The 20,071-nt window shown below is 41.9% G+C and overlaps 1 protein-coding gene across 9 annotated transcripts in view; it reads left to right on the top strand.

Annotated features, from left to right (window-relative positions):
• UPK3A (uroplakin 3A) overlaps positions 1-19,838 on the top strand; it is a 74,837-nt gene extending 54,999 nt beyond the window's left edge. For 4 of the 9 annotated variants that reach the window (XM_050708234.1, XM_035551000.2, XM_050708235.1 and 1 more), the window contains 9 exons: positions 5,959-10,170; positions 11,116-11,170; positions 11,288-11,381; positions 12,684-12,747; positions 12,914-13,069; positions 15,743-16,022; positions 17,220-17,302; positions 17,762-17,894; positions 18,731-19,837. In XM_050708234.1, the coding sequence (XP_050564191.1) occupies positions 12,693-12,747; positions 12,914-13,069; positions 15,743-16,022; positions 17,220-17,302; positions 17,762-17,894; positions 18,731-18,818 (795 nt within the window). In that variant the 5' untranslated portion in view covers positions 5,959-10,170; positions 11,116-11,170; positions 11,288-11,381; positions 12,684-12,692 and the 3' untranslated portion in view covers positions 18,819-19,837. Of the gene's footprint in view, positions 1-5,958; positions 10,171-11,115; positions 11,171-11,287; positions 11,382-12,683; positions 12,748-12,913; positions 13,070-15,742; positions 16,023-17,219; positions 17,303-17,761; positions 17,895-18,730 lie in introns of all 9 variants that reach the window. The other 5 variants (XM_035551004.2, XM_035551002.2, XM_035551005.2 and 2 more) reach the window with 3 other exon arrangements.
• Positions 19,839-20,071: the final 233 nt, after the last annotated feature.

Here is a 20,071-nt window from a genome sequence, read left to right as displayed (position 1 = left end):
GCTTGTATTCAGCACTGACTGGGATGGGTGGCATTCCCAGAGCCTGGCTGAAGGCTCAGCACCCCTTCAGCGTCACCGTGACAGCAAAAAGGGACACAGAGGGAACCTCAGTGCCAGACAGTGCTCACGGAAGTGCAGCTTAGGAGGCTTTTGCTGCTTCTCTGTTTTCTTCTTGTTGCTTAAAAGGAGCAGGTCCCCATGTTTGGGATGTGTAAGGTACTTTGACAAAATATAGAAAAACCTGCTTGACTTGGTATGTGCTGTCTTTCTCTTCACATTGGTCATGGAGCACTTTCTCTCTTTGTTTCTGTTTCTGGCATAACAGACCTTTTTGCTTGGGTCTAATACTTATGATTTCAAACATTTCCACTACCATTTTTTTTCCCCTCAGGTCTCTTCAGCAACTTCGGCTCTGTTCCCTTTTGTCCTATTCAAGAGTCCTTTTGAAAGAATTACTAGTGGCACTAAGGAATACAATGCACATCTGGCATGTGGGGTTTATTTGCTTTTTCACTCCTTTCTCAAGGAAAGGTTTGTGTATGCAGAGTAACACTTCATCTCAGGAAGGCTTTGTTTGCACTTTTTTCTGTATGGCGTGTTACATATATATATATATATCTGCTGTGTTCTTGGATGGAAGGAGTTTCGTTTTCTGGCAGTTGTTAGTTTTCACGGAAGTTCCTTATGCGTGCTGAGAAATCTGTCTCCTTCACGTGTGCTGTACAATGTCTTTCATCAAACCTTTCTCTTTGGAGAAAATAGAGATTTGCCATCCCCTTCCCTGCATCTTTTCCTCTCATTGTTTGCAGAACATTTAAGGAGCCTACTGTCTATTAAGAAGGATTACTATTTGGAGGATAGTACAAATGTAACACTTGGTATAAACTTGGGTAGCTCCATTGGGTTCAGCTTATCATATTAGCTCTATAATCATATTTATGACACTGGATTTATGATGCTATCCTTCTAGATGATAGCCATCTGTTGCTATTCTGTAGCACAGCTGGAATGGTGGCAGTGACTTTTTATAAAACTAGTTAGATAATATACTTTAAAATGCATTTTTGCTGCTCTGATTAGTGAGGTACTTCAGTATTTAATGTAGAAAGCCACGCATGATAATGTTAGACCTGTATTAAACATGCTGTACAAATTCCAGCATGTCAGTGTGAGTATCACTAGAGAAGGTTTTTAGTAGAAAAATTGCTTTGACTAAGCAGGATTGTGTCTGTGTAACACAGCTGTAGATGCCTGAGCTGCTGGATGGTTCTTATTAAATATCTGTGTTGTATCCCATACATCCTGTGTATTTTTGTAGATTTTCCTCTAAAGAGGAAACTTTAGGCCTATACGGTTATAAATCCACTTGCAGAAAACTTGGTGGAATAAAGATCTATAATAAGCAATCGTCCTTGGGATGTGCAATTCTTTGTTAACAGAAGAATTGTTATATGAAGTTAAGCAAGGATAAAAATTAAGCTCTCCTGAAGGAAATCTCTGAGTATGAGTTTGGAGCTTTTTGTTTGGTTGGTTGGTTAATTTGGTTTTGTATCTGCCTAAGTCTTGCCACTACCAGACAGGATACTGGAAAAGCAGAGCTACTGATAGGAAGTCTTTGGGTTGGATAAGTGCTAAACTAAACGTAATCCTTTTTTAAGCTTGAAGACTAGATGAATTAAGCTTGCTCAAACCTTTCTCTTCAAGTTACCAGTGTGACTGATGTGTGATCCATATGTATAAATGCTCAAGTTCCCCTGTTTTAATGTTCTATTATTCATCCTATGAGATGTGTTGACTGGCAGCGTAATGTGCTTTTACACTGTTGCAGCTGTGTAATGAAACATGGCAGCTTAAGTGGTTTAAGTTAACTCATTTTCCTCCACAATGGCTGGGAGACCACAACATCCATCTCTCATGGCTCAGCTGACAAGCTGGAAGCTGGTAAATCCCAGCAACTTACTGATTACCTGTGATTATCTCTATCCAGTCACCAATGATACATTCGTTGTGCTAGTTACTGTGAAAGAAGAATTGGGTTAAATTTCATGCCCAGTTTTAAAAGTATGAGGCTAGAGGAGCACATGGTTCCTTAATATTTATAATGACCTGGGATGCTGAACTTCCAGAATTACCTCTGCTGAAATAGAATAATTCCACCAAACAGGAATGGCCTCTTGAAGCTATGATTTGCTCTTGAGTATTTAACAACAAAGACAGGGGAAAATGTCTTGAAAATGTAAAAGGCAAAAGACAGCAATGAACAATTCTGGTCCATCCAGTAGAACAAGAATTACAGCTATATTGAAAAAGGCGAAAAGCTCATATGCATTTGACAAAGTCTATTTAATACATTTTCATCCTCATTTTCAAGATTAGTGTATCAGAATACACTCTAGCAGGCACTGTATGTGGATGTTTGCTATTAATCCCCAAAGCAGCATAGAAAATGAGGTGCAGATATCACAGAATCACAGAACTGTAGGGGTTGGAAGAGACCTCAAGAGATCATCGGGTCCAATCCCCCTGCCAAAGCAGGTTCCCTAGAGCAGGTTGCCCAGGTAGGCGTCCAGACGGGCCTTGAATATCTCCAGAGAAGGAGACTCACAACCTCCCTGGGCAGCCTGTTCCAGTGCTCCGTCACCCTCACTGTGAAGAAGTTTTTTTGCATGTTGGTGCAGAACTTCCTGTGCTCCATTTTTTGACCATTGCCCCTTGTCCTATCCCCACAAACCCCTGAAAAGAGGTTGGCCAAATCCCACTGTCTCCCACACTTAAGATATTTGTAAACATTGATAAGATCCCCTCTCAGTCTTGTCTTCTCAAGGCTGAACACACCCGGGTCTCTCAGCCTTTCCTCATAGGGGAGGTGCTCCAGGCCCTATATCATTTTTATGGCCCTCCGCTGGACTCTTTCCAGAAGGTCCCCGCCTGTTTTGTACTGGGGAGCCCAGAACTAGACACAGTACTCCAGGTGAGGCCTGACCAGAACAGAGTAGATCACCTCCCTTGACCTGCTGGCCACGCTCCTTTTAATGCACACCAGGATCCCATTGGCCCTCTTGGCCACCAGGGCACACTGCTGGCTCATGGTCAACCTGTCGTCTACCAGGACCCCCAAGGTCCTTCTCCTCAGAGCTCCTCTCCAGCAGGTCATCCCCCAGCCTGTACTGATACATGCAGTTGTTCCTTCCCAGGTGCAGGACTCTACACTTGCTCTTGTTAAACCTCATCTGGTTTCTTCCTGCCCAGCTCTCCAGCCTGTCCAGGTCTTGCTGAATGGCAGCACAGCCTTCTGGCATGTCGGCCACTCCTCCCAGCTTTGTATCATCGGCGTACTTGCTGAGGGTGGACACTATTCCCTCATCAAGGTCGTCGATGAAGATATTGAACAAGACCAGACCCAGCACCGACCCCTGGGGAACACTGCTAGCCACAGGCCTCCAGCCGGAATCTGCGCCACCGATCACCACCCTCTGAGCTCGGCCACTCAGCCAGTTCTCAACCCACTTTACTGTCCACTCATCTATCCCACACTTTCTCAGCTTTGTTAGCAGGATGTCAAGGGAGACAGTGTCAAAAGCCTTGCTAAAGTCAAGGTAGATGACATCCACTGCTCTCCCCCCATCTACCCAGCTGGTGATGCCATCATAGAAGGCTACAAGGTTGGTTGAACACAATTTTCCCTTGGTGAATCCATGCTCTCAATATCATCTGCTTTAGTTTTACCACACAGGGGGTCAAAAGATGAATGATGTTTTTGTCTGCAAATGAAGTTTTACACACTTTGTTCATGGTTTTGGGATCCAGGCAGTCTGCTTGGTCTCTGGTCTAGATTACAGCAGTTTCAGTCCACATAGTTCCACATGGGCATCTTCTAATCTGACGTGGTTGCTGATTATCCTGACTGCAATATACTTAGAAATAGAACTCACATCATGCTTGGTTTATAGGCTTCCTGACATAGCTTTTCTTAAACATTTGAATGAGTTCTAGAGCAAGCCATTTTCTCATTGCCTATTGTTTATATTGCTGATGGACACCCCTTAGTACAGCATCCAGTATCTTCATTTGGTGCTATTTTTCCACATGCTTCTTTCTTTGTCTCCCTTCTTGCTATAGGTGCTCTCCCATCACATATTTATACACATTGACCAGGTCCCCCAAGCTTTCCCTTCTCAAGGCTAAACAACTGCAGCACTCAGTAAGCCTCCTATGCCAGGTGCTCCAATCCTTTATCCCTCTTAGTGGCCCTTCCCTGGACTCATGCCTGTTGCTCCATCTCTCTCCTGTACTGGGGAGCTCAGAACTGAGCCCAGTGATGCTGACGTCTCACCAGTGCTGAGCAGAGAGGAAGGATCACCTCCCTTGACCTGCTGTCAATCATCTGTCAATGATCTTAATGCAGCCCATGGTGTTGCTGGCCACCTTTGCCACCAGGGCATGTCCTGCCTCGGTTAGCTTTTTGTCCATCAGGGCCACAGCTCCTCTTCTGTAGTGCTGCTTCCCAGCCTGTTGGTATCCTGTGTACTGGTATGTAAGGTTATTCCTTCCCAGGTGCAGGACTTTTGCACTTTCCTTTGTTCAACCTCATGAGATTCCTGTTGGTCCATTTCTCGTCCAGCCCCCTGTGAAAGGCAGCACAGCCCTGGCATGTTAGCAGCTCCTTCCAGTTTTGTACCATCTGCAGATGTGTTGAGGGTGTGCTCTGCCCCATCACCTGGGTCATTAATGAAGATATTAGATAGCATTGGCCCTAGTTTCCTCTCCTGGGGTTCACCATTAGTGACTGGCCTCCAAATGGATTTAATGCTGCCAGTCACAACCCTCCACTTGTCCAGATTTCAGTCCACCTCACTGTCCACTTATCTAGTCTGTACTTCATCAGCTGGTCTATGAAGACGTGCATATTGTTATATGCATAGATTAAACAATGAGCTCTAGAATTTGAGCTCATGGTATGTCGCAATAATGAAAATAGCTTGCTCAAGTACCAAGCCCTGTCACGCTACAAAATGGTGTGTGCACAGAAATAAAATAGTTGGGTCTCAGCTCCTGAGCAGGAATATCTGTTTAGGCTGTGTTCATGTAAAGTTCATTTTTGCAAGCTAGATGTATTTAAATTATTTTGATAGCTTATATGTATGACAAGCTGTTCATTGAGGGCTTTTTTTCCAGAGGTTCTGTGTACACACTTGGAAACTGAAAGTGAGCTTGAAGGTTGCATTCTCTGCCTACCCAGAGCTGACTAGTGAATTGTATTACACTGAAGCCTAATTCTTCTTTGAAAAGCTAAAATAGCCAATACATATATATAATAGAGAGTAATCTTTCCCCACAAACACATATAGTCTGAATAGACAGGAACACCAAAAGCTGTGGGAGGAATAACTTTATTCCTACTTTATAAGTGGGCAGCTGAAAAACGGAAATTCAGTAGGTTGTTTTCAGAGGGAGTCCCTAACCCCACATAATCTTTTGGATCCTCAACACAGGTCCTAGCCACAAAACAACTCTTCTTTGAGGGAGTAATTAACAACTGAGAGCTGAGACTAGTAGACTGCAGCGGTGGGCAGACTGGAGATGAGGACAAGATAGGCAATTAGAAATGAAGTTTAGAAAGCAGATTACAACAAAACGTCTCTTACTCAGTCCCACTTAGAGCACCTTGAAAGGAGAAAGAGAAGGTTTAAGTAGCTTTATATAAGAAAAACAAGCTTCTGCCTACCAAGTTAAGTAAAAAAACTTAGCTCAGTCTATTAGGTATTGGATTAGGAGCCATGAGAGTAGAGACCTGGGTTTTCTTTACTACTGTAACACAAGTCAAGTCCTTGTAGTTTACATGCCTCAGTTTTCACATTTAGATATCGGTCTAAAGCAAGCAGTGCTTGCTTTTTTCAGATAATCTTTTTTTTTTTTTTGATAAATAAAATTGGAATTTAACTTCTCCTCTCTTTACAGGACTGTGGGTTTATCCCTGTTGATGGCAAAGGAACTCACACCAGCATAGCTGAAATTCTAATACTGCTTTATCTATTGCATCGCTCCTCCAGCAACTATTTACACTGAATCCTACCTGTGATCAATTATTAACTTATATTTGCCAGTAAAATCAGCTGAAACTTCAGATCATCAGAAGCACATGAATCAGGAGAAGTTTCTTCATTTTTTTTAGTATTGTTTCTTGAGTGGCTGCTTCACTTTTCAATGTCAGAAATTATCCTGGGATGGATTTTTGCAAATGTTTTGTAGTATAAGATTGGCTTTTCTTCAGCCTTCAGTCACTGACCAAAGCTATTTACAGCCAAGCACATCCAACATACAGATAATCCTAAAGGAACTGTAGAAAAACAGTGAAGTACCTCAATTTATGTTAAATTGAAACTATAAACACCGTGTTAAACTAGAAACCATAAAAACACCGTTGGGTCAAGTGTTTCTCTAAAGGTAATTGTGATTCACAATAGTTGACTGCATCACGACACTTCTTCCCAAATGCAAGATTTCCCCAAATGCAAATTTTCCACAAATTTCTTGTTCTAGTCATATTCCAGCTGTATTTGTGCATCATGATACATTTGGGACAATTCTTTAAGGGAGGATGGCTTTGAGAAGTTGCTGTATATCCTGTTATTAGAACATGAGAATGAGCTCTTTAAATAAGCGATCTTCTGATGCTGTTCATTGGCTTACAGATTATTCAATACAGGACTGGCAGCATTCCTGCTTGACAAGTTCTTACAGCTTTCATTCAAGTCAAGAGCTGAACAAGAAGTCACTACTCAGAAGAACAGTTTGTATAATATATAAAGAGGAACAGAGCTGAAACTGGATCATTCAAACTTTATCAGTAGGAACCTATATGTAAATTTTACAGAGAACTACAAGTAACCAGGCATATGAGCACTGTATAGAACAAATTCTGACTAGCAGCAGATGGACATTCAGTGCCCCCCTTGTAGCTTACTCCATCTCCCTGCATAATCTGCAGTGGAACCACAGATACGAAGACCAGGGACCTGTATACCAGAATTGTTTCACAAAACAATTTTACTCTTCTTGGGAAGCAACTGAATGGGGTATTTCTGTGATATTGTCTGAAGAATGAAGATCCAGACTAGGCAACATCTAATTCATACACCTCTTTCTTACGGGTAGTTCTGTTTTAGCATTTATCTGGCTGTAATCTTCAAACAGCATCTATCAGAATTCAGCTTAAAGTATTTCAGCTACAACCTGTAGACCGCAGTCAGAACAGTGTATAATTTTTTTCCTCCTGGGAACAATTAATAAACTGGTGGGGTTACAATTCAGTGAGTAAAGGAAGTCCTAATGTAAGGCTTTTTCAGTGTACAATTATGATATTATGGCCCTAATTCATCATTTTGTTAGAAAAATTTTACATGGGTGTGAGTGCCGTGGAATTTGGCACAATGCTCAGCACAGGAGCCTGGTTGTGTTGTACTTCACATTCATTTAAAACCACAGCCACTGCGCTGAAGTTCAGCCGAGTCTCAAAGGTACTCAAATGGTTCCATGAAGGGATATTTCAGGACTCTAGATTTAGAGGGGTGTTCCAAGCACTAATACAATCTCTGTGAGTAAAGAGCCTACACTCCAGCCATTACACAGAGATCCCTCCTAAACCTCAACTATTAACTAAGTTCCATGTCATTAAAATTCACTCTTGGATGCAAATCCAGAAAGCTAAGTTTTTAATTTAATTTAAATTAAAAGTACTCCATCATACAAATACTCTGGGCCATTCTGAGGACAAAGGTGAGAGATTACACTCACCACTTGGAAAGGGCTACTTCCTTTCACCAGCCAGGGAAAGGGCCATCGCATTCACCAATGTCGTGCCAACACAGTAAAGTTACTTTTGCAGCTCCATCCTCTGTCATCTTTGCTTAGTTCTTCATCAAAAACCATATCCCTTGGTCATAGATATAACACAATTATCCAGTTCCTCTGAATTGCCGATGACATTTTATCTTCCCTTTCTTCTACGTCAGTGACTCCTCATTGTAACTGCTGCTTAGAACAAGCTCCTCAACCAACAGTGGAGCAGGAAACTATTATTATCACCATTTGTAAGTGCAGAAATGTGGGACTGACCTATATGGACCTGCCTGGCATGAACAATCCCTCACAAGGGGCAGTTCTGAGAAGGCTGCAGCAAACAAAGGGTGCTTGCTTTTTATTAGGGACATCTCTACCGTCACATAAGCCCAGGAATTTCTTAAACAGAAGTACTTAGTGGTTCTCAGCAGTATGAGATTAAAGTTCAAGCAGATATCTGTAGATGGTAAGACATTTCCTCAGCAAAGAAAACACTAACTTCTGTGTAACAAAGGGGCCTTCCATTTTAACCCCTGGCTCCTCCGAGCTGCAGATATTCCACTAGTCTGAGATTGGCTGGGGTTTGCTGCAGCAATAAGGTCTTGTACATGATTTCTGAGGGGACCAGTTCTGTTAGTAAGAAATTCATCTCAATGGAGCCATGCCAATTTATATTTGACAATGGTGTGGCCCTGATTCCCTGTGTAGAAAGCTGCTTTCCCAGTCCTGATGTTTCCATTGCTTCATCTTTCAGGTTTGCACAGAATTAATTGTCACCAGATGATAAAATAAGTTCCACGATCTCATCTTTATAACTGAACCTTTCTATTTCCTTATGGACACATTAAAGATGTTTGATTTAAGGAGATCAATGGCTCAGTGAGTCATATTGCTCAGATCTTTGCACAGATGGGGACCCCCACTCAGCACGTAAGTCTGTTCCTGTGCAGAGCAAATGTAGGATGGGGCTTATCTCCATCACTTTGGTCCCTTTTTAGCATTGCAGGGCTCATCCTGAGATCCATAAATGCTAAGGGACTTTATTAGGAAAGGAGGAAGAGAGCCCCTGAAAATGAATCCTGAGTCTATGTTGCTAGGTGTGTAGATTTCAAGATCGGAAGTGTATGTCCCTTGTGGCGACAACAAAGGACAGAAATACTTCTCCAGGAAGCCAAAGAAATATCAGAGAAATTACAGAACTGCACAAGGGTACCAGGCATCCATGTGGCCTTTGTGCAGCAGAGCTTGAGATATGAATCTCCTACTCTCAAAATATTCTGGGATGACTGTGAGAGAGAAATGTCATAAAAGCTATTTCGCCTCCTGCTTCAGTGAGAAGTTTTTTGCTTTGGGTAGATGGGAAATTTCACCTTTTTATCTACAGCCCTATGATATAAATACAGTGTGCTAGTGACTGAAAGTTATATAGCAATAAATGAAAGTTTCCATTGCCAGGATTTCCAGATACTGCCTGTGACAATGTTAATACTAGCCCCCAGAACAACCACTTCTGAAGTCCGTGGTGGCAGCCTAATAACCTCAGAGAACTGATGTTTTGGTTTCAGCATGACTCTCAAATGGACAGATGTCCTTCTCAGACCTGCAGCACTACAGCTTCTCTCCTTGCAGTTAGCCTCTGCAGGCCCAGTGATGCACAAGACTGAGCAGCAGAGGTGGTTACGGATCTGCCAGATGGTCTGAAGTGGAGAGGCTGGGCAGAAGGAGAAACTCTTCCACTGTTCCACATTCCAGCCTTTCCTCACTTTCAAGACTTTTTTTGTTGTACCTCTGTACTTCCCCATTTTTTATGTATTGGTGCTCCACCACTCTCCCAAACCCTGATCACCTGTTTTATCAACATTTTTTTAACCATCTCTGCACTCCCTTTCAGATCTCCCTTATTGATGGAAAGCTTTTTAAAAATGAATTCACAAAGGCTATACTCCTCTCCTCTTTCAGCTCCTTCCTCAAGATTTACACCCACCAGAATATTTGCAGGAAATTGCAAGCTAATAATAGCTTTGCAGACAACCAGTGATGACGGTCAAATGTCTTTGAAATGGATTCGGTTTTATTTGTCTTTCTCACCTTTTGGATTAGATTATCTCTTGACTGGTAGATGTCACCACCAAGTTTTTTAATCTCTTTGTTAAGCACTGTAATTTCTCTACATGGAGCTCTGCTTGCAAGTTGTGCACGAATTTTAGCCTGTGTAGCGGACCAGAGAGGTGGAGCACAGCAGAGTATGGAGGGTTATCTCCACTATGTCCACAGCTGAACATGTAAAGAAGGTTTGGACTTCAGATCCTGGTGGACTCCATACACTTCAAGGTATTTGGGATGCTATCCTCCCCAGCTCCTCATGGGCATCACACAGCCCTAGGAAGCCAGGGTTATACACTTTTTTTTTCTCATATCTCCACCAATTCAAAACTGGCTCTGGAGGCTTCTGTGAATTACTACAGAATTGTCCAAAAGGTAACAAAGAGAAAGGAAATTGGCATTGCTACTTAAACAGACACAGAAATATACATTTTTTCCTTCTCTTATGCTTGCTTTAGGGAACATTATAATTATATTGAGATTAAGTTCATGGTAACATCCTGTAAATCCAGACCAGGCCCCCTGACTACAGTGGAGTTAAAATGGATTTGCATGAGTGTAAGCAAGGATGGAATCTGGTCCTAATTTAGGCCACATCTGTTGGCACAGATGGAGCTGAGAGAACTTATTGTCATGTTATTTTCCTACCTTTGAGATTCTTTTGAACATAGACCAAACCCAACAATTTTAAAATCTCAGGACAAGGGCAGTGTTATCCATCCCCTTACGTGTGGCTGGTGAATTCCACCACAGCACAGGATGGCCTTGTACTCACTCAGCTAAACCATGATGGCTTGAGAAAATAGCCTCATGAAAAATAATGGCTAAAATTGTCATCTTGTAACCCCTTTTACCCCTGATTAACTTTTCTATGATGAGTAATTCTGTGGACATACTTCTGACAGTTGTAAAATTAATCACGAGTAACAATTTGTATGACCAGCCCAAGGAGTAGGGTACCACAGTCTTCATCCGGGCAAAACTCCAAGAAGGTCATGCAGAGATTTGCCTGAGTGATGAATTTATTGCTTGATGGCTGTGAATCTAAAAAAAAGAAAAAAAGAAAAAAAAATACCTTTGAACCACATTTTATATTGTGATTCTGGCCTTAACTTGCTGATTTTTAAAACTGATATTCTTTCTGTTGTCCATCTGTTTTGACCCTTTTGAAAGTGAATGAGGGAGCAGCACTTTGATATAAAGCATGGAAGAGTATTCTGTACCACATGTAAGTAGCTTGCATGCCATGAAATAGAATATTTCTTTTTCTCTGACATTCAATATATCCTGGTGTTGATTTATTTATTTAACTTAGACAAATAATGTGTGTCTTTTCTGTCTTAAGAAAGGAAAAGAAAAGACTACTGCTGATTGCTCCAGAAGAGTTACCATCTAAGGAATTCAGAATCTGATTTTACAGGAGTCACTGTTTGGAGAAGGTATTGATTTTGTGATGGAGAAAGAGATTCCACTGTTTTTAAGCCATGCTTTTATTTCAGAGTCAGAAGCTTTCCAGGTTTTGTGCACCATTGTTAGTGCTTTAAGGGACAAAAACACTCCTGAGCAGATGAATGCCAAGTTTGTACAACTAACCCTCCTAGTGCAAATGTTAAAAATCAAATTCCTAGGAATTAAAGGTGAAGGGGTAAGATTTTTTTTTTCTGATTTACATGAGTATTTTTAATCTGATTTACCTGAGTATTTATGCCAGCACAGACTCAGAGTTCATTGCAAAGTGAGAATGAATAATAATAATATTCAACCTCACCCTATAGCAGTGCAAATATGGGCTAACTCCTGTGTTCAATATTCTCCCTCAGAAGTGATGCAAGAAAAAGTCAAACCAAACACAACAAAGTTGATGTGCAGAATTTTAAACAAAATGAGACACATATGGAGAGGAAATTACATTATAATCATTTGATTACATATTTCAAACAGATTTCAGGGGCCCATGGCATATTCATAAAGGAGATGGATTTGTTAATGTAACAATAGTGATATTAATGTAAATCTGGAGTTGGTTCAGTGGCATCAAGGTAGCTCCATTTATTCTGTAAAACCTTGCTGGTATTTTTCCCCTTGGCCTATTTTTGGCAGGTAATTATTAATTTTGTAATCTGAGCTCTTATATAATAGACCATCCATAATAGCAACACTCATCAGGAATGGATGAACAATTCAGCACAACAGGTGCAATTCAGCTTTCCCAGTGGATTATTATTCATGTAGATGTTCTGAATCCCACTGAGGTTATCCAGAAACAGAATGGGAAGGCTTATGTTTTTCAAGATGCAACCCAGGAAACAAAATAGAGAAGGCAGAGTTATGAATCAGAATCATCCATGATACAGATTGAATGCAGGGTGCAGATATTCAGTCCTAAACTTTCCCTACACGAGAGATTTCAGAAGTTTTTAGGGAGAAGAAGGTAAAGAAAAAAGACACCCATCATCCATGCACATGAAAAGAAACCTCTCTTGACACCCATAGCACTGCCGAGAGATAAAAATCTTGTAACGCCCTTCCTCACCTAGGAGCAGATAACAGCTGGGGTGGTTGGCATCACCTGAGAAGGAGGGCGATAAGCACACAGGGAGGTGCTGAGTTCCTTATCCTAGGGAGCTTGTAGAAAGGAGCAGGTGTGCTTGACTTCAGAGAGGGAGTTGACATGGGAGATCTTTAGCAGGAACTGAAAGATTCACAAGCCTTTGTTTTCTTTTTGTGACTGGTCCCTGCAGGGCTCAAGCATGTGTAGCTGTTGTGTTGTGTTAGTCCTTTGCTGCTTGGGACTGCTGTCTGCAGGTAAGTGGCACCTCTCTGCAGTCTCTTCTCTTTTGGTGCTCCTCTTTGCATCTCTTATCTTTCTGTCTCACTTGGCTGTTTTTGCTTCTTTTTGGGTGTTAACTCTGTTTTAGGACCTGTGTAGACAAAGGTTTTGAAGTGCTTTTTTGGTAAATTTCTCTTCCAGATCAGAGCCTGAAACCTCAGCTTGGAGACTTTCAGCTTGCAACAAATAATCCCACTCTTACCACAGTTGCTCTAGAGAAACCTTTCTGTATGTTTGATAGCTCACTGTATCCAAACAGATCTTATGCCATCTACTTGTATGTAATGAAGGAATCAGGTAAGTATCCAGCATTACTTTTTCTCTGGAAAATAATTACTTCATGCAGCCGTTGCATGTGATTCTTCAGGATCTGGTGGGAGTGAGTCTGAATGAGGGGAAAGAGAAAAATACACAGCTGAAAGCTATGTGCAGGCTGAATGCCTGGTCTAAGTTTATAATAAGACCTTTTTAAAAAAAGTGTATTATAAGTGTAAAATAAATGTATAAAAAATAAATTACTAATTCAATGGGACTGATTAAAGATAACAACAGTTAGCATTGGTGTTAGCTGACTCCCAGTAGGTGCAGAGCAGTATTATCAACTATAAATGGTCTGAACAGGTCTTGCTAACGAAGCCAAGTGGTTCATTGTCTGATACCTTTGTCTAAACATGAATGTCTTGTATAAAAGCCTGAACTCCCCTGCGTAAATCTGCTGAGAAAAGCTAGGTAACTGCTCTGTTGCTGTTTGCTTCGTAGTTAAGGTTGCCAGCCCTTATAGGGACTTGTCTTAGTTTTTTGGGGAAAAAAAAAAAAAAGTCATGCTAGGCTTGTGGTCAAAGATGCCTGGCCCATGGGTTCATTCATAAAATGAATTTCATGACTGCTTGGCAATGAAACACTGCTGGCAGTGCCCAAGGAGCTGCCTTCACTGATCTCTGCTGTTCTGGCAGACTGCTTTGCACACCAAGTAGAGCTCCTCTGTAAGCTGACAGAGACAAATGATTTCCTTGTACCATACCACTCACTGTCCCTAAAGGCTGTATGCAACCTCCTGTTCTGAGGGGCACAGAGAAGAGATCTTGGGGGGCAGGAGGGAAAAACTGGTCAAGAGCCAAAGCAGTCTAAAACCTCCACTGCTGAGTGTTGCTCTTTTGGAAAAAAAAAAAAAATGAATGGAAGAGGCTTCCTTATTGCGTCGGACTAGTAGAAGACTTAGCCAGACTTAACAAGATACGAATGTGAGGGCACTGCCTTCTGAGATGCCTCCCATGAATGAAGTGTGCATTTTTGTACGTCTGAAGCAGATTATACAAGTGAATTGTATGGATATAAAAGGCTACAATGACCTGATACCAGTCTTACCTACAAATATGCAACTGTATCTGATGTTTTTGTTAGAAACTATATCAGCTACCCTGTCTTCCATGGGTTCTGTGGCAACAGCTTTCTACACAGAAGGATGAATCTCTCTGCAAAAGGGGGTATAGAGAGAGAAATCTCTGCTGGTGCTTTTAAAACAAGCAGATGCAAACTTGTTACTTGGCAGATTGGGAGGAATTTTGTTTGGATTTGTCTCTGGTCTGCAGAGAAACACATTTGCTCACCCTTGGATGGCTTTTGGAGCAGGGAGAGGGAAAACTTAGGGTGTTAAGAAAATTAAATCTTAAGTTCAGCTCTGCTAGTAAGGAAATGCATCAGCATTCAAAAAGCTGAGGGTCTAGCAAATTTCTGAACAACTAATGTAATCTCTAGGTCTTTTCTTGTTAACGTCACTATCAAACTTGATCTACCTAAAGAATTTAAAAACAAACAAAAACCTGAACTTGTTTAGACAATAGCACTTGCTTGCTCACCACAGCCAGGCTAAGATGATGTGGAGATTGGGAGAGTGAGGAGGCCTAGTTGTAAGAAATCTTATAATTAGGGGAAGCTAGCCCCAGTACAGCATGTTTTTGCTAGTCTTCGCTTTCACATTATTGGCTTCTGAGCTCTGGCACCTCTCTGCTTGACTAGCTTGAGCACTGACCCTGAAGTTAGATTTTGAACCTGTGCTAGAAACAATTCTCTTTCAAAACAGATTTAATTTTGCATTGGATCATAACTAAAAACTTCACGTGACCAAGCAGTTGCTGCTCCAGGAGCACAGCAGACTGCTTACAAACTTAAGAAGTTCCCAATATACTGCAACTTTGGAAAAACTGGCCGTCTTTCACTACTGACAGCACTGAACAGCTGGAGGGAGCTCCCAAAATAAACTAACTCACAGTTGCAGAACTTGGGAGCATCTCTTGAGACTTGTGCCTTGGCTTTGTATTAGGAAAAGTTTGAGAGTTGAAACTGAGCTTTCCAAACGATGCTGTAGAGCTCGATGCAGATGTATGTTTTCCTTGATGATGTGAAGACTTTCAGGCTTGGTGTTGTGCTGTCTGGAAGCATGGGCATACCTGGCTGGTCAGAAGTGTAGATACTGCATCTGCTCTCGCAGCCCCGCATGCTGGTCTGCATACTGTGGTGTTCTGGGAGGTGCAGCTGCTGTATGACCAAAGGTCTCAGGGCTTCTGCTCCAGGGGATAGGGGAGTTGTGGTCCTATAGAAATTCACGCTTGGTTATAGTGTCAAATCTGACATGGGAGGACTTACTGCAGGCATGTAGGCTGTGGTGGAAGAGCAGGCTTTGCCACCATGCTCTATCAGATTCTTCTTGGAAAAGAGGAAGTTGGGGAGGGTGGCTAACAAAAAGTATTGCTCTGAGAGACCTTCTACATACATTCTTTATGGCTTCTGAGGGACAAGTGTAGAAAGCTTCAAAAACAAGAGGAAGGGGTAGGATCATTACACAGACTAGCAGCAGATTTCTGGCTTCCTGCTTGAGCTTTTTTGGGTAGAAGAGCAAGCAGCCAAACACAGGATGAATGGAAAGGGCTGATCTAGTTCTAACAGCGTTGTTAAAAACCACCTCTCCTGCAGCAAGCGTGATGAGCTCCCTCGTGACCGACGAAAGCAGCAAACCCCTGGGCAGCACGTTCCAGCAAACAAGTGGGGGACAGCTCGGACCTTACAATGCTGCCTTCTTCGATGTACCTGACTGTGCAGTGCCCCCCAGGCTTCCTGATGTAGGAGACATGAACAAAGCTCCTGATGTCCTGAAGCAATACCTCTTCAGAGTTGGGGACGATGGGACTTGTCTGTATGACCCAAACTTCCTAGGGGTCTGTAACCCACCACTTGCCCCAGACACGACATACAGGTATAATTCTTGTTTCTGAAATGGTAAGAATACTCAATAGGAAGCAAAATTTACCCTGTCGTGTACCTTTGTAATAGTATGATGTGAATTACCTGTCTCTGCCAGAACTTCTCTATTGCAAGGGCAGTTGTGAGGCTGGCTTAGCTTTGGTCCAGCACCCTGCAGATGGTGCTCTGTGGTGCTCTTGCAGGGGTGAGCTCTATCAGGTTAAATTCATGGATCAGTAATAAAATTCACGTGTGAACTGCTGGCTCTATACTGAAGCTGGAGCATCTGATCAGAAACTGCTGGAAGAAAAGGATTTGACTGGAAAATGATGTCAGGATGAATCATTGTGTATTGTGTTAGATGAGTCTACCAAACCGCAGACACAGGCTTGGCCCTGCTTGCTTTGTTTTGATGCAGCTCTGGGGAGCCAGAGCTCTCATTGGCCTCCAGCTCCACCCAGGAAGTCCCTGATGTGATTGGAGACTTCACAGTGAGGGCCAGGTGACTTGCAGGCTCATCTGACCCCTGTTGTCTGGGGAAGCTGGCCCTCAGGGGGAGTCTGGGTGCCCTGACAGCTGTCACCTGTGACACTTGGTTTGCTGCTGCCCGCTATTTGAAAGCCATATTAAAGGCAGCAGTCACATGAAGCTGTGGAGACTGAGCATGCTTCTGAAACAAAATACTATGGGCAGGTTTTCAAAACTGTCTTGCCTCCTCTACCTCCTTGGGACAATTCTGCAAACTCAAACTATCGTGGGATGGAAACTTAATTCCTTTGCCAAATCTGTTGTTAGCCTGTCTTTTCAATGCTTTCTCTAACAGGGAAAGTGCCAAAGATCTCTATTGTTGGACAAAATCTTTGACTTCCATATGGAAATCAAAACCACTTGCTGTTCTAAATAACAAGGCCCTTCACAACAGGGAATAGCAAGCTGGGAAAAACTGTTGTTGGAAAGCTATCATCTGTAAAGGCTTACAAGAATGGAGCGCAAGCTCTGCATGACATAGCACAGAATACTTTTTCTATTATTAATTCTGTTTTTTTCCCTATAAGGTCTCTGGAAAAAGCTGGTTACCTTTGATTGTTTCTGTGGAATGCTTCTCCAAAAACTGGAGTCTAACTGGCTGCTAATCTGGTAGCTTACAAAATGATAGTAAGGCAACTCAAACTTTGAAATACCTAATTTAATGCTTTTTTTCCCCCCACAGGTTTAAATACGTGTTGGTAGATAACTCTGAAGGTATCGTGAAAGACCAAACTCTTTGGTCTGATCCAATCAAAACCAGGAGATGTAAGTCTGTGGCTTTTCTCAGGTCTTCTGCGTAGCTGTGCTTGCCTTAGGACAATGTTGCTCTGCTAGTAAGCAATGTCTAGTCCTTTCCTACAGTTTTAGCAATTTTGTTAGCTGTCCAGCACTGGAGTAGCAGACTTCAATATGGAATACTGATCTGCTTCTTTTGTGTACTTCAGAACAGTTCTCTGATAAAGGCTGTATGCACAGTTCATGATTTGGTGTTTGTCATGGTATCTTGCGCTGATGAAATTTCTAGGTAATGCAGGTACTTGCCACCCTGGCTAACCTGCTGAGCCAAGCTAATAACCTCTAAATGCTGACATTGTCTTAAACCTTTTTCCTATAAGTCACTTAGTCATCAGTTTTCCTTTCCAAAACAACTAGCTTTCCCTCATTTGGTAAGGGCGCACATGGTGAAAAACAGATCATAGCAGCATTCTTTCCATGCTTTTCTAGCCAAACTTCCCATGAAAATTGATACCTGGCCTGGTCGAAGGAGTGGAGGCATGACTGTCATCACATCAATCCTAAGTGTTTTGGTGTTCCTTTTGCTTACTGGCTTTCTTGCTTCTGTGTTTTCTGCTGTTATGTAAGTACTGCTACACCTTGCAACTTCTAGTCAGAGTACCTAACCAATTGGTAATCAGACTTGTTGCCCCTAGTTCCAAGCTGCTGTTGCTAGCGATGTTTAAGATGATGTACCAGAGGATGTCCTTTTAATTTTGGACCTGGTAACAGAGGAAAAAGGCTACTTCTGTCATAGTCTTCCCTACCAAGGCTAAGATCGATGCCTCTCATATTTATTACATAGACTAAAACTCACTGGCTGTCAGACTTCAGTAAGGACAGCTGGGGGGTGGGGTGGGGGGAAAGTAGAGCTGTACATACTTAAAGTTTATGTATTCTTTTACATATGACAGCTTTCCATTTATTAATGAGTTTAGAAACAGTCTTAAGGAGTTCAGGTCTTCATAGAGATCACATACTGTGCTAATTAGTGCCTGCTTAACTGTTTTGCCTCTTCCACACAAGAAAGAAGTTACCACTTTGAATTAATAACTGAGGTCTTCCCGATGCCGTATAACTGAATTAGTCTATGCATGTTCCCAACTTCTATGTCCCCTGCCTCAGGAAATTAAGGCAGCCTGGTTGATCCGTAAGCTGGGAGAATTACCTGAATTTCAGAAACAGTGGGTTTCAGGGATAATGACATCTAATTCTTTCACTTGAAAATGATGCAAGTACTCTGTATTCAGATGTGGAAAGCAAATACTGCAAATGATCATCTTAAAAATAATAATAAAATCCATAGGCTTCTCTGATACTAAGTGATTTAAGTAGCAATTGGCCTTTGCAAAATGTTCTGACAGTAGGCTCCACTCGGTCTCTGCTGGAACTTAACAAAGCCATTCACTTCCACGTTAGGGGATCAGAAGATGCTTCTGCAGAGACAAAGGGCACGTCTCCAACTGTTCAGCAAAGTGAACTGAGACCACAGCTGAGCTCTGAGTGAAAAACCTGGTTCATGTCAAGCTGGAAACACAACTGAATTGTTACAGGTGCTAGACCTACAGGACTGTCTCCTACTGGACTCAACACTGGTCCACTGCTACAGTATGCAAACAGGCAAATGCACATGAATAACACAGATAAAATAAGGACAACTTTAAAAAATAATAATGCAGTATGTGATATCCTGTCTTGCCCTAATGAGATTTCATTTAGCTAACTGGCTTTTATAGCACCCACCAGGTACCTGGTCTGAAGTAAGAAGATTAATGAGATCCTTCAACTTCAGCGGTGCGATGACAGGTTGTCTTGTACATGTTCTCATGTTGAGCCTGAAGACTTCTGATGCGCTTCTCATGATCAGAAGAACATGATGTAGCCATTTGTGTCTCAACCTTTCTCTGTAGTGACTGCTGAGGAATTAAAGAAATACGGGCTGCTTTATTAAAAGATGTTCTTAGAGAAAACTAAGGATTAAAAGGTAGACAACAGGGAGCTGCTGCTTCCTCAGGATTTTGGTGACCATTTGTCATAAGTCTTCCATTCTTTCCTCTCTTTCCTTAAAAAGAAGCAACCAAGTTCCAATTGCCCTGTATGTAGCAGAGTAATTTTAATCTCCAATACTTAAATACCCTCAAACAGCTTTACAGGGATAATAGCAAACAAAATTACTTCAATGAAGGTGTGTTCTTTCAGAGCTCAGTACAATCTGCTGATGGGCTAGTAACGGGGAGATACTGCTTCAGTGGAAAAAACATGAGTATATTCACTGCACTCAGGGTTGGCCTCATTCCTGACCTTTACCTTAGGCAGCAGCAAGCCAGCACTCCTCGCATCTTAGTATCTGTATCTGGGCTGGGGGGGGTTGGAGGGTCTTTTGAGCTAATTCTTCGTTTCCTCATTTTATGATCAGTTGGAGAGTAGAAATAAAGTTTTGCATCAGATTTAAGTTATGTGCTGCTCTTTTTTTCCATTGATGCCAGTTTCTTTATACACTGTTTTGTCTCTATAAATGACTTATGAGGATTCACCTTCAAAGCCCTCTTCAGTAGGTATAAGCAACTGTCCCACTGTAGCAAGTGTTTCCTGGTGATAAGCAGAGAGCTGTAACTGGTTATTATTGATGTTCTTCTAGATTATCCTTAAATTAGTTGTCTCAGTTTATAAATGAGTAACAACTCTTTCAACACAGGTAGTTCACTGTCGCTAATACAACTAGACAATTCTTGTAGCGCAACTTATTTCAGGAAGTGGGAC

This window comes from Cygnus atratus, chromosome 1 (assembly GCF_013377495.2).
Source record: "Cygnus atratus isolate AKBS03 ecotype Queensland, Australia chromosome 1, CAtr_DNAZoo_HiC_assembly, whole genome shotgun sequence".
Taxonomy (NCBI): Eukaryota; Metazoa; Chordata; class Aves; order Anseriformes; family Anatidae; genus Cygnus; species Cygnus atratus.
The sequence above is the reverse complement of the archived record's forward strand: the minus strand, read 5'-3'. Positions and strand labels throughout refer to the sequence as shown.